We start from the raw sequence: 12,931 nt of genomic DNA, 5'->3' as shown, positions 1-12,931 counted from the left end.
AAAAATCAACAACAGCTCCTATGTAGGAATTCTAGTTGTGATTTTTGACCTTGAACCAATTTTCTGTGGTATGCAGCACTCAAAAAGCTGTTAAAATATTTGAGTACGACTTTGGTTAACTATGAAGTCACGCAGCTTGTTGGGGCATTATGGGAACTGTAGTCAGAAGGCTGGAAGAGTGATATTGAGAGCTGCAGGGAATCAAATTTGATTTATCTGTCGTGTTAAACTGTAAAGGCTTTGTCTTGCAGATAAAAAGGCAAACTTGAATTAGCAACACTTTTCATTTGAAAAACTAACCATCAACCCCTTGCTTGCCGGTCTTCCCTATGGTCCAGGAAATACATACTCAAATTAATTTTATTTAAGAAGTTCCTCAATTGTTCTTCTTTAAAGTCTTGTCTTGTATTATTTCAGATAAAAAAAGAGATTCTGTTCCCTTTAATATCATAATTTGTATTATTATCAATGATATTTCTTTCAATAATTAATTTCAAGCTTTTGAAATGTGAAAACAGCTTGTTTTATTGCTTCATAACAGAAATTTGTAAGATACATTTATATTTAATCGAATGTTGTTGAATTGGAAAACTGAATTGAATGGTAAATTGCTAAAAACATTTAAATCTTGTGACATTTTGATTTTTTTCCCTGCTAAATTTAGAAAGTTTTTTTTTCACATTTCTAAGTTAACTGTTGGACCTTTGTTGCTGCAGTTAAGGCTTCAGCTGTATATGATTGGTTAACCTTTCGTCGTTGGTGTTTAAATGCAGAACGCCTGCAGACGGATGTTTTCCAGGAGGAGACCTACAGAGAGAATTATCTGGCAAAGGTGAGAACACACGTTTTTTTCACAGTTTCATGTTTTTCTCTTCCAATTCTCAGACAAACACGGACGAGTCCTTTTATTTCTTATTGTGTGTGTTCAGTTTTTGAGCGTTTGGAAAGAACTGAGTTTCAGCACTGCTAGATCTCTGTTGTAAGTTTTAGAGGAGAGGCAAAGATCAGCATGTTGAATTCTTTGACGTTTTTGTCAGTTTACATTTACAATTTTTTGTGTTTTCTTTCTTCAATTTTTACAACAAAGAAACTGCTGGAATTCTGTTTGAATGCAAACCTACCTTAGCTTTTTTACACTTGGAAAACGAAACATTGTAATTTTTTTGCTTTAAAATGTATTCACTAATGTCAAAATGTTAATTGTACAACTTTTTTAATTTCTTCAATTTAAAAAAACATTTTTTTGAGCTGTTCTATCACTAAAATGTAACTTATTAAAATCAGAATGCAACTAAACGGCACAAATGTTTTTCAAAATAATAATTGTTTTAAACCAAAGCACTGATAGATAATGGGAAATCCCTTTCACGCATATTTTTCTGTTCTTACCTACATATTTTCTGTTTTTAATGCCAACATAATCAACATTTGGACCTTTTTTTTCCTTTAAATTTGTTGTGTCTTGTGTGCAATATTATTGTAGAACACAATCAATGTTAACATTAAAGTGTTTATAGTAAAACAACCACCTAGAAAACATGTTTGGGCAAACCAAACTACAAAAAATGTATTACTATGATCCTTTGGGGAAGAAATATAACTGGGTGGCCACAAGCCTAAGTTCTGAAAATCTGTAGAACTTATTCATAACTGCCCTTACTTGTGAATACAGGCTGTCTGCAGGTGAAAAATGGTCAAACTTGCACGAGGAACGCAGGTGGAAATATCAAAGTTGTAGATCGCTTGGTGAAACCCATAGAAAGAATATGTTCATGTATATTTTTTCCTACGGGCATGTTGTGAACGAAGAGTCATAGTGAACACTTAAACAACATGCAAGGGTAAGTAAAAGGTACTGAACAACAGCATCACCTGTTGTAGCAACTTACATTGGCCCTATGAATCCTTCACTAAACATTCATCACGACATACAACACCTTTATGTATGTATCCTTGAGCTGCTCATATGAGCCTATTGGTAACTGCAAGATGCACCTGCACTTTCCTTAAAGTCCCATCATCCTTTTTGTTCTATTTTCAAAGTTTTCCCAGTGGTCTTTCAATTATAATTATACAGTTTTTAGTCAATAGTAAAAAGAAAAAATGTCTTTTTTTTAGGAAATAGTTTCTGCAGAGCGGCAGTAGTTCATTAAAAATTTGCCTCTGAGTTAGGGGCTGGACTAATGGCGAGGAGCAACACCGCCCCCTTTCCCCTCCCCGAAGCAGAGCAGGGAGCTTGTGGCCCACCCAGCGTATTTTCTACGTCACTAATACGATCTTTATTATTTTTTTCATCAATTTCAATGAAGAAATAGGTAGAACTGCCATTTTGAGCTTTATTTTCCTTATTTTTGTTCTCCATCATGAGGGAAATGCTACAATAAGATGTTAAATTCACCAAAAACACAATTTTTATTGGAGGAGGTCTAACTGAAAGGAATTTCTCTATTGGTGAAACCTTAAGCATAGCACTTCTCCTGATTGTCTTTTTAATATCAAATAACTTTAATAATACATTTTTATGTTTGGCAGTGTTCCAAGTTGCTAAACATGATGTGAAATTTCTTTGTAAAAATGTTCTAAATTTAACATTTACATCTGTAAAAAAACAAAAAAAACCCTGCAACTTATATCAAAACTAAAATTGAAATAAAATAAAAATGATAGTAATAACTAAATCTGTAAATTTAAGTTGTAAAAATACATAAAAACATTGTTGTCTCTACTAAAGATTTGGTTTTGCATGTTCTCTAAACTTTTTTAAGTTAACATGTTGCAGCATCTTTGTTACCATTTTTGATTGTACCCAGAAATAAGTTTGAAGTTCTACCCTTAAGTAAAGTCATTGTAGGAACCTTGTTTTTTATATTGTTTAATAAGAACAAATGGAAAGAATTGCATCCGTATGTGCTGGAAAATCTATATAGGAGTCACAGTGGAGCCTCTGTTTTCTGCTTTTTCTGGGGATCACGTAGTAGGATGAGGAGGGAGGGGGGGACAGTCAGAGGAAGAGAAATAGGGATCAAAGTCTCCTCATTCGTGGCAAATTCCACCAAGTGGCGTCAAGGCCTCCTTTAGACTCCAACTTAAACTCAAATGAAACTTTGTGGGAATATGTCACCAGAAGTCATCAAACGGACTCTCACACACTGCTGGGAGCTGTTTGTCTGTGTGAATCACAGAGGCGTTTAGCGTGCATATGTGGTATTTGTCTAGTATTTAAAGATGCATACCTGAGAGTGGGTTCCTCCCCCTTCCATCTGATGACTATTTTGGTCGCTACCCATGTCCGTTTCCATGGCAACATTTTCAGAAAGCTACCAGGTTAGATTGCTATCATAAAGTGAAACATATTTTCAAATTTTGCATTGCGTTTTCTTAGATTGTAATCTTTTAAAAGGTTATTTTTTATTAACTTAAAGTTTGTGTTTGATAAGAAAAAGTACATAAATGTGAATCAGTGAGCTAAGAACCGCAAATTTGTGTTGGTTTAACTTCTTTCTCCCCAACCTTGAACTTCATTGACATTTATAGATTATAGATATTTACAAGACAGCTGAGGAGGGCAAAAAAAATCTTCTGAAAATTTTCCGCTTAATCTCTCTAACCATCTCCACAAGTGTAGTTTGGAGTTAGTTTCTGTGGCCTTCCCCAACCACACCAAAAACTAGTGCAGGGCAGAGGGACGGCGAACGGGGGTGATGATGACAGGAGGAGCAAGTTTTCCACGCAGAGAACCTCCCCATCAGCACAAACACCCTGCCCAACTCAGGTCAACATTTACATTTGTTGAATAGGTCTTCACTTCCCAACCTTGAACTTCATTGACATTTATAGATTATAGATATTTACAAGACAGCTGAGGAGGGCAAAAAAAATCTTCTGAAAATTTTCCGCTTAATCTCTCTAACCATCTCCACAAGTGTAGTTTGGAGTTAGTTTCTGTGGCCTTCCCCAACCACACCAAAAACTAGTGCAGGGCAGAGGGACGGCGAACGGGGGTGATGATGACAGGAGGAGCAAGTTTTCCACGCAGAGAACCTCCCCATCAGCACAAACACCCTGCCCAACTCAGGTCAACATTTACATTTGTTGAATAGGTCTTCACTTCCCACCAATGCACACACACAGACACCAAGCTTGGTTGAACTTGGACACAGGCTAAAGCTGGTCACAGAGCTGAAGGACAGAAAAAAAGAGCATCACATCAGCTTCCTTTTGGACCTAAATTTAGAGGTAGATAGTGTGTGTGTGTGTATATACCTGTGTATGTATCTTTGTGGGGACCATGGTGTTGAATGCGTCAAGCGAGGACGGGTCACAATTAAATTTATGTTCAGGTTTCTTTAAAAGTTTTTGCACAGGTAAAGTTCTTTCAGGATTTCTTTTAGTGAAGATGGACAAACATTCATATTTTTGTTTGGTTAACTTCACGAGGACCACTTCGAGGTGTGGGCCAGTCTTCTCTTTGATGGTTTAAATCTGGTTTTCAGGAGCTTTATAATGCCAACAAGAACCTAGATTAATGATTTTCTCATTACCACTGGAGCTTTAGCTCCACTGATGATGTTCTTTAAATTACTCTTAAATTATTCTGTCACTTTTAAGCGGGTAACACAATTAACATAATTCCAATGGATTCTGAAGCTGAGAAAGCAGCATTGCACTGATATGAAACATTTTCTGGTAGAAATGACAGTAGTAAATTAAACTACTTTTCTCAGCTTAAGAATCAGTTGGAATGACATTAAATTGCATTAAGAGTCGAAGAGTTATAGTAGTTTAAAGATTGTGTTCTCTTTACCATCTACGGGCAATAGCTCCGGTATTATGGGTTTTAAGAGTAAAAATTGTAAACGTGAACTCTGAAAGCCTTCGATGAAGGCAGCGGTTTGCTGTTTGCATCATGTCAAGTCGCTCTGTCACTTTTAAAAAAATACATCCACGACCTTCTTAAAGCAGCAGCACCAACTTCTACATTGTCACACTCAAGCAAAGTTAACAAAAACAAACATGTTTGGAAAGTGTTATTTTTCTTCTTGCTTAATAGAGCCAGTGAGGAAACAAAATAAGGGCTTTCAACTTCATAGAAAAAGAAAACTGTGTTTAACAGATAAAAACCAGGAGTCTTTACTCCAAATATGGATTTATTTGGACGGTTGTTCACACAAACCATTATTATATTGCATAATATTCATCAACCGGCTGTCTAATGTTACAAGGATGCTGCTAATAAAGTTGATGAAATAATAGATATACTTGAAGGTTTACGTGAATAATAATTCAAGGTAATCTTTTTTTTTTTTAAATACAAGTTTTAGTGTTAGTATTTTTTTGCATTTATCTGTCGCACCTTAAAAGTTTGACGAGACTGACGTGGGCATCCAATTTTTTTTTAAGCCCTTACTTGGACAGTTATAATTTAAGAGAAAATCTATATCACGTTCTAATGGTTCCTACACAAAATCCGTACAGGCCGATCCGGAGGGAAAAGGGGCAGAAAGAATTTGGGTCAGTTTACACTATGCCAAATTGACAAGCTACCTTGAGTTAACGTCCTCTGACAATACATTGGAAAGCACCTTCACTTCGTGCCTTGTTGGCAGGACATTTAAAAACATTAACTTGATTGGCACTTCTTTTGACTGGATTGTTGGACTTGGATTTTTTTAAAACTTGGATTCAACTGCTTGTTTCTTTCTTTTTGTTTTACTGTCTTATATTTATTAATAAAAAATGGAATCCGAGTCCCTGGTTGGTCAAAGTTAAACTAGTTTAACTTTCAACACATGTTTAGTTGTCTAAGCTTTTGTACGATGTGCCTTAAAACTGACTTAAAAACTGAATGAATGGCAAATTCATTAACAATTTAGTTTCATAAAGTTCATCCCACTGTTGTTTTTCCACATCAATATAATACAAATGGAACTTTAGAACATTCTACCACACTGTATGGTCACGTCTTTGCTAAATTTAAAGTGTTTCCACACATTGAACTTGATTGATGGATTAATCTTTTTTGCTGCCATCATACGGCGACCTTGAGTTCCTTGAAAGGCGCCTAACAAATAAAATTTATTATTATTATTATAAATGTGTTGTTTGCTGTAATGGTACTTGATCATTTTACTTCATAGTAAAATAAACTTAATACGCGTCATTCCGATTTTTTTCCCCAAGATTGATTCTTAACATCTTGCCCAAGATGTTTTCAACTTGTTGGATCATAGGAATATAAATTGATTAAGTTGATTAATCGTTACACCCCTAGTACACCAAAGATCACCTGCTCTAATGAAAGTCTATCAAACAACCCTTGTGTAAAGACATCATAGGACAGATAAAGAGTTCAGTTCTTAATGTCTAGAAAAGCCTGCATCCCAACTGCAAACTGTAGACCACTGTCTGTGTAGCCTGTAACTAATGAAGAGACATCTTAAAAGAAAAACCAAAAACTTCTCAAAAGCCTCAAAAAAACAATCATATTCAGCAACTGTAGCTTCCACTAATGTTACTCGGAAACTCTAAATATTTCCCAAATACATATTGTTACTTTCTTGTTTTACTTGATAACTTGTTTTTTGTAGCCAAGTAAAATTTGACTTTTAGCGCCACCTGCTGAAATGGCACAGTCTCCTATTTCCTGCAGACTGAATGACAGTTGCATGGCATCAATGAGGACCTGTAAAGTTGCCGTCCTGGAGGCATTCCAACAAATCTGTTTCCTTCACAGCTTCGTTCCACCAGAGTTGCTCAGAGGCTGTGTACTGTGGTACTAGTGATGTTTTTTTTGACTGGCCCGTTTGATGATTCATTTTCTGCAGATGTAGTGGCTGAAGCTCATGGAGACATGTTAGATCGTCCAGAGAGCAGACAGTGACGCACACTTCTGGTTTTCAGAGCTTGGGGTTCCTGCGTGTGTCACAGAGGTTGCTTTTGAATCTCGCATTTCTGCGCTCAAGCCCCCGTCTGCCTGTTTGTGTGCCACAGTGCCACACGCCTCCCCATTTGCGGCGTTGGGTTCGCGGCATCATCACAGCTGTCAGATCTGAACTGAACTGTCATCTTCTTGGAGCAGTGCCCGCTTCCTGTTCCTGCTTCACAGCTCCACAGCAGTCACACTGCAGCATAATAGCATCTGACAATTAGTGGCCACTTCTGACCAAAACCACTCACAGAATCACATAATTGAGCTGAAATCCCACAGCTTCCAAACATGGCATTCGTTACTCCAAATTGCTTGGTTTCCTGCTTCAGCTCGACTTTTCTCTTTTACGTATAGAGATGTGAAGTTCTCCCATCTCCAGTTAAGGCACTGTAATGATATGTGCGCAAATGGTCGGAAAAATTAAATACTATGTTGCTCTCTGTGCATCAAGAGTCACATCCTAATATCTGTGTGCTTCAACCAGAGGATCTAAGTAAAGAGCAAGGCAGCGTCTGAACAGTTTGACCACAGAGGCTGCTGGTTTCCTGGACGCTTTTTGAAACAGTTCAGTGTGGCTAAATGTACAAAGACAAAACACACATGCCGATTGTTTTATTGATGAACGGGAGCCTTTTCGATCATTATATGGGTCATGGATTTCTTTCAGCAGCATTTTTGTGTTTTTGCGAATGAGTTTTTAAAAGAGCTTTTTTCTGCTATGAATCCTTTTGAGATAAATGAAATAAAAATTAGGAAAACAAAGCATTACGAGGTAACACAGGTATTAAAGAATAAAAAAGAAATGTAAACTATTTAATTTGACTGATATTGCTCCTCAATGAAACCAATTACAAATCACCTCAAAACAACATTTGAAAAAAAAGTGAAGCTAAACAAAGACATTTCCTGTCGTTGGCACAAAGAAAGCTGTGACTAAAGAGTAATTTCTACAATTAAAATGACAAACTAGCTCTTATTTTCTCATTTCTTAATTTACAAGAGATAGGCTCCAAGCAAGGTGAGTGCAATAGCTTGCAATAACAGGCCCATTGCACTATCATTGCCCATCTCCAAGATGCACTGGACCCAAAGAATAAAAAATCTGTATGACACACTGGTCAACAAGCAAAACCAGTGCAACGGTCAACTAGAAAAATAGTTAACTAGTAAAGTCCCACTCCAATCATCTTTTGAGCTGTTGTAAAAGCGTTCCCAGTGGTCTTTTAATTATTATTATACTGTTTTTAGCCAAAAAACAAAACGTTTTCGTGGAATAAGCCTGCTCCCTTCCCATGATCTCTTTGTTTACTCACTGTCCTGCTAGCTTACTACCCCTCACACCCTCAACATAATGGTGAGCTATGCAGCTGGACAGTTTTGAGCCAGATGGCAGCTCAGACGAGGAAAACAAAGACGTACGAATCTATTTGTCTACAAGTAGATGCATCAGAATGGAGTGGAATAGGAAGCTTGTGGCCGCACCGCAGTAGCTTTTACGTCACACATACAAGGTTTTTCCAACTGTATTTTCTCCTTTGGTCCTAACTTAAGATTCAATTGAAGAAATCCTCAAACACAATTTAAAGCCTAATGTTCTTTATATATGTCCTCTATTATGAGAAAACTGCTACAAGAACATGTTAAAAATACCAACACAATTTTCATTAGGGTGGGTCTTTAACTAGTAAAAACAGGGGATAATTAGTCATGTAAACCTACAGATACACTGGTCATTTGAGGCACGTTCAAGAACTTGCTAAATGTGCAGTCTTAAGGGCCGTACACACCGGGACGAATATCGGCGCACATTATTCGCCAGCGTTTTTCAACACGTTTTTTTTGTTCACACCCAAGCGATTTTCGCTGACGATGAGCCGAGAGAACATGCAAATTCATTCCCTGACATTAGATGGCGCTCAATGTAAAACAGAAATACCCCCTGTACACAAGGTGGTGCTGCACAACTTTTTAAACTCGCTTTTCACTCAGAAGAAGAGAGCAAGTATTTACGGGCTTGTCAGAATCATACAAAGAAAACATGAATATTTCAAGCACCAGTAGCTCCAGTTCCAGTTCCAGCAATGAAGAAATAATTGTTCAATTGAATGATGAAAGACGCCGGAAAAGACGCCGATTTTGGGTACATCCCATAGTTACGAGAAGAGAAAAACATGGGGAGTTTTATCGACTGGTACCAGAGCTGAAAATGTATCATGAGCGTTTTCGGGGATATTTTAGAATGTCCGTCAGTGAGTGCATCTTCTTCGTCTTATTTCTTCGCGGCAATGTAGACGCTACTTGTCGTAAATCTACTTCGCCATTACGTATGTGTTCTCAGCAAGACAGTTTTGTGTTTGAGCGCCCCCAAGTTGTGTTTAACTGTAACTTCAGAAGCTCCAGACACGTGTGCAAAAGCGCCATTCTCATTGGTCGTATAGTTTTTGACGCGGCGCGTCAAACCAAAAAAACAAACCCGAGGCGTTTTTAAAAAAATGATGTTTTTACGCGTGGCGTTTTTCGCGTTGGTGTGCACACTCACATTGGTGCCCTTTGTTTAGTCACGAGGCGTTAAACGTCGGCGAATATCAAGCGCAAAATTCGTCCAGTGTGAACAGGCCTTTAAACGCAGATTAAGCCCATGGTGTTCACACTGGACAAGCAGGAAGGGATTTTTTTCTTTCTTTTTCTTTTTCTTTTTCTGATGATTCTCTTTCGGCTTTTCCCATCAGGGGTTGCCACAGCGAGTTGCATGGTAAACTTGGCAATGTTTTACGCCGGATGCCCTTCCTGACGCAACCCTTTCAAAGCAACCGGGCTTGGGACCGGCACAGAAGTAGAGAAGGGAACAGGGAGCAGCCCGGAGTTGAACCTGGGTTTCACGGACGGAAGGCGCCGCAAACCAGCACGGGCTAAACCGGCTCCTTTTTTTTCTTTTTCAACTGTTTACTAATGCATGTCCGCCACCTACAGTTGGAAGAGGATCCGTGAGAAATGTCGAAGCCTTGCAAGTCTTGTGAATGTTGTCCAAATCCACAATTCCAAAATCTAGTACCATAGAAATATGCCAGACGGCTCTGCAAAAAAAGAGTCTGACTGGCAAATATAGACCACAAAGCCTTGCGTTTGAACAATTTTTGCAAAAAAATTGTAGTTAAATTTATTTTTTCGATAAACCGTCAACGTTTTCATCTTCACAACAATGGGTTCATAAATAATCGTGGCAAAAAGTTCATATAAATTAGTTTTTCACTTTATGAAGCCAATTACACAATATTCGCCGTTTAAAAAATAAAAAGTAGTGATCATGGTGTCCGAATTTCTTTTAAAATCCAGGGCACTAGATAGTCCTGGACTATGTCGTTTTTTAGTAGTTGGGGATTAGGGTGGGAATTCTTTGTGAGGAAATATGTAAAAAAAACACAACAAATTAGGCCGGCGAGAACTTTTTTTCAAAGTATAACTATTAGATTTAGATTTGCTTTAGGAGGTGGAAAACAGAAAATTGATTAATGTGAGGTTGTAAGGGTAGAAAGTTTCTTTTCTTCCTCCTTCAGTGAATCATTGACTGCTGTGCTAATAATCAGCAGTGAGCTGCTCCTTATCTCACAGACTTGAGGAATTCCTGGCTCGGTTGGTAGGTGGGTGAGGCTGCGTAGAGCTGATTTTGAATTGAGTAAAGATGAAGGTAATACATTTTCTTATTTCAGTGTTTTTGGTCATCCTGTCGCACAATGTTTTGTGTGAATTGACAGCCGTCCGTCGCTATCAAAACTGCATTGAGTCAGACAAACCAAAATGTCACGACAGTCAATAAGATGTGGTAGCTGAGAATCTTTAACCTCCAGCAACGGACAAGTGGTGTTAAAATCTGCAGAATGACGAAGACGAAGCTGTCTGACATGAAATAGTTTTACAAATCTCACATGAACTCTATTGATAAGACTTCAAAAAGCCAACCATAATCTATGCTGTTTTAACATTAGCTAAATCATCTCAGATTGACAATTCAACAACGTCATTTAATGAAGACAACCAAAAAACGGAAGCTATATTTAGTATTGTCAACGTAGTATATATATCGTAACACCCAAGTTTAAATTTTTAAGCACAAGCGCCTCCATAGAGAAGGAGCATTCTGCATTTTAGTGCCTTGAAATACAAATTCAAGGAGAAAAGGCATCTAATAAAACCTTAGAGAAGCAACAATTTAGAATATAACAAGTTACAGTATAATTGATCATCCTCAATCATATATTGGTTTACTTATTCCCAGAATCAATAGAATTCCAGTGGATTTTGATGCTAAAACTGATTCTTTGCTCTGATACAGTTACAGTAGTGAAATGTAACATGTTGGCTCAAAGCTGCTTTTCTTCGTTTCAGAATGCTTTGGAATTTACGTTAATTGCGTAAACAGGTGGAACTCTTATGGTTAGTTCTTGTCACCGGGGACAGCTACACTATTATAGGGTAAGGGGTTTCTCATGTTTTGATTGAGCTTAGCTTGTTAAAACCTAGTTTAAACCTTGGTCACATACCAAAATGCCACTGAGCAGCGTCTTAAATGCAAGTTTTTCAGCAAATTCGGCCATGCGACAGTATTAGTAACAGGCAGGAGGCAGCCGATTTTTAACTGCCAGTGGCTGGGATGGTTTTAAGAAAAGTTACAATTTTACGCCGACTGAACAGTTTTTTTGGCATGGGTCAGTCGCCGCCCGGCACATTTGGAGGTCGGTAGGCAGCAAGGCAGCAGTGCGACAATTTTCTGATGGGAGAGTCTTCAAGGTCCCCAAAGTCCCCAACTTCCAGCCGTCCCCCTTACCCCGGGATGTCGTCCCACTGCCACCATCCGATTGTTAGAAATCGTACAGTAGACATGTAGGCACGAGGGAGGGCTGTTCACATGGCCCAACAATGACCAAACGTCAGTCTGGCGATCCCGGCCACCATGGGTCTTGCATACAAATGTAGACACGGCATTGATGCTGCACAAACTCATCAAAGCGTTGATAGCACCCCAGCAACTCAAAGACCTGGGCATTGACAAACTGCAGTTCATGCTGAGAACACAAAGACAGAACATTGTGCCTGCTGCAAAAATTAAAGAAGAAGAGCAACGCACACAAGAAGGGCGCAGAAGAAGAAGTTGTTTGGTATGGTTGTGGTTTCAGCACAGAGTGTTGCTCCGACAGGACAGTTTATTTACCCCCGGGCTACCAGAGGGCTGGCAGCTAGTGGCACTTGATGTGGATGGCCGCTGTCCGTACACATTTACACATCGTACAAGCATCATACTGCTGCCCAATTTTGTAATTATGTCAGCCCTGCCTGACTGACTGCATTCATGACCAAGCCAACGGTTTTTCAAAAAAAAATCAGGCAGCGGCAACTAATCTTGAAGATTCTGCCAAAGCCTTCCCATCGTAACAGTTGGATATGTCACTGTAGCTTTAGCATGTTCAGTGTTGCCCTGCAATGAACTGGCCAACTGTTCAGGGTATACATAGGGTCTGAAAACATCCTTTGTGACATTGCACAGGAAGTGCAGCGCAAAGAAAATGGAGGTTAGAACATTTCTAAAACACTAATAAAATTTCTGATGCACGGCAACGTAGGACTGATATTTTGGGCTTGTTGTGTACCAAAGTTGTGTGGAATCACATATCTGAAACTCAACACTTTGGCAAAAATTTAGTCAAACAATGAGGAAACGGTCGTGAGAAGTAAGGATTTTTTTTCCATTTTGTTTTAGAATCAAACTGATTTCTAAAAAAATTTTTAAGTGTAAATTCCTCCCGTTGTTTGAACTCCCTCTTGGTCTTCAAATAAACGAGTAAAGCAGAAGGCTTTTCAACCCCCGCCCTTCTCATACCAACTGTGACAGCAATGTTAAGCCCAAAATCCAGTTCGTGCTTTTCTGCAGGATCGAACCCCTGTCCCCACGTTTAGTCCTTTGAAGGGTTGTGTCAGAAATGCAATGACATCACCTGAAAAAATCCATGA

At 38.5% G+C, this 12,931-nt stretch overlaps 1 protein-coding gene across 3 annotated transcripts in view; it reads left to right on the top strand.

Moving 5' to 3' along the window:
• The window catches only part of nhej1 (nonhomologous end-joining factor 1), a 33,480-nt gene that overhangs the window by 6,287 nt on the left and 14,262 nt on the right, over nt 1-12,931 (top strand). For all 3 annotated transcript variants that reach the window (XM_023964607.2, XM_023964604.2, XM_020708195.3), the window contains exon 5: nt 774-832. In XM_023964607.2, the coding sequence (XP_023820375.1) occupies nt 774-832 (59 nt within the window). The remainder of the gene's footprint in view (nt 1-773; nt 833-12,931) is intronic.

The sequence above is a fragment of the Oryzias latipes genome, chromosome 2 (assembly GCF_053564925.1).
Source record: "Oryzias latipes strain Hd-rR chromosome 2, Olatipes_Hd-rR_3.1".
In the NCBI taxonomy this organism is placed as follows: domain Eukaryota; kingdom Metazoa; phylum Chordata; class Actinopteri; order Beloniformes; family Adrianichthyidae; genus Oryzias; species Oryzias latipes.
Note: the sequence above shows the minus strand (reverse complement) of the source record. Positions and strands in the feature narration are given on the sequence as shown.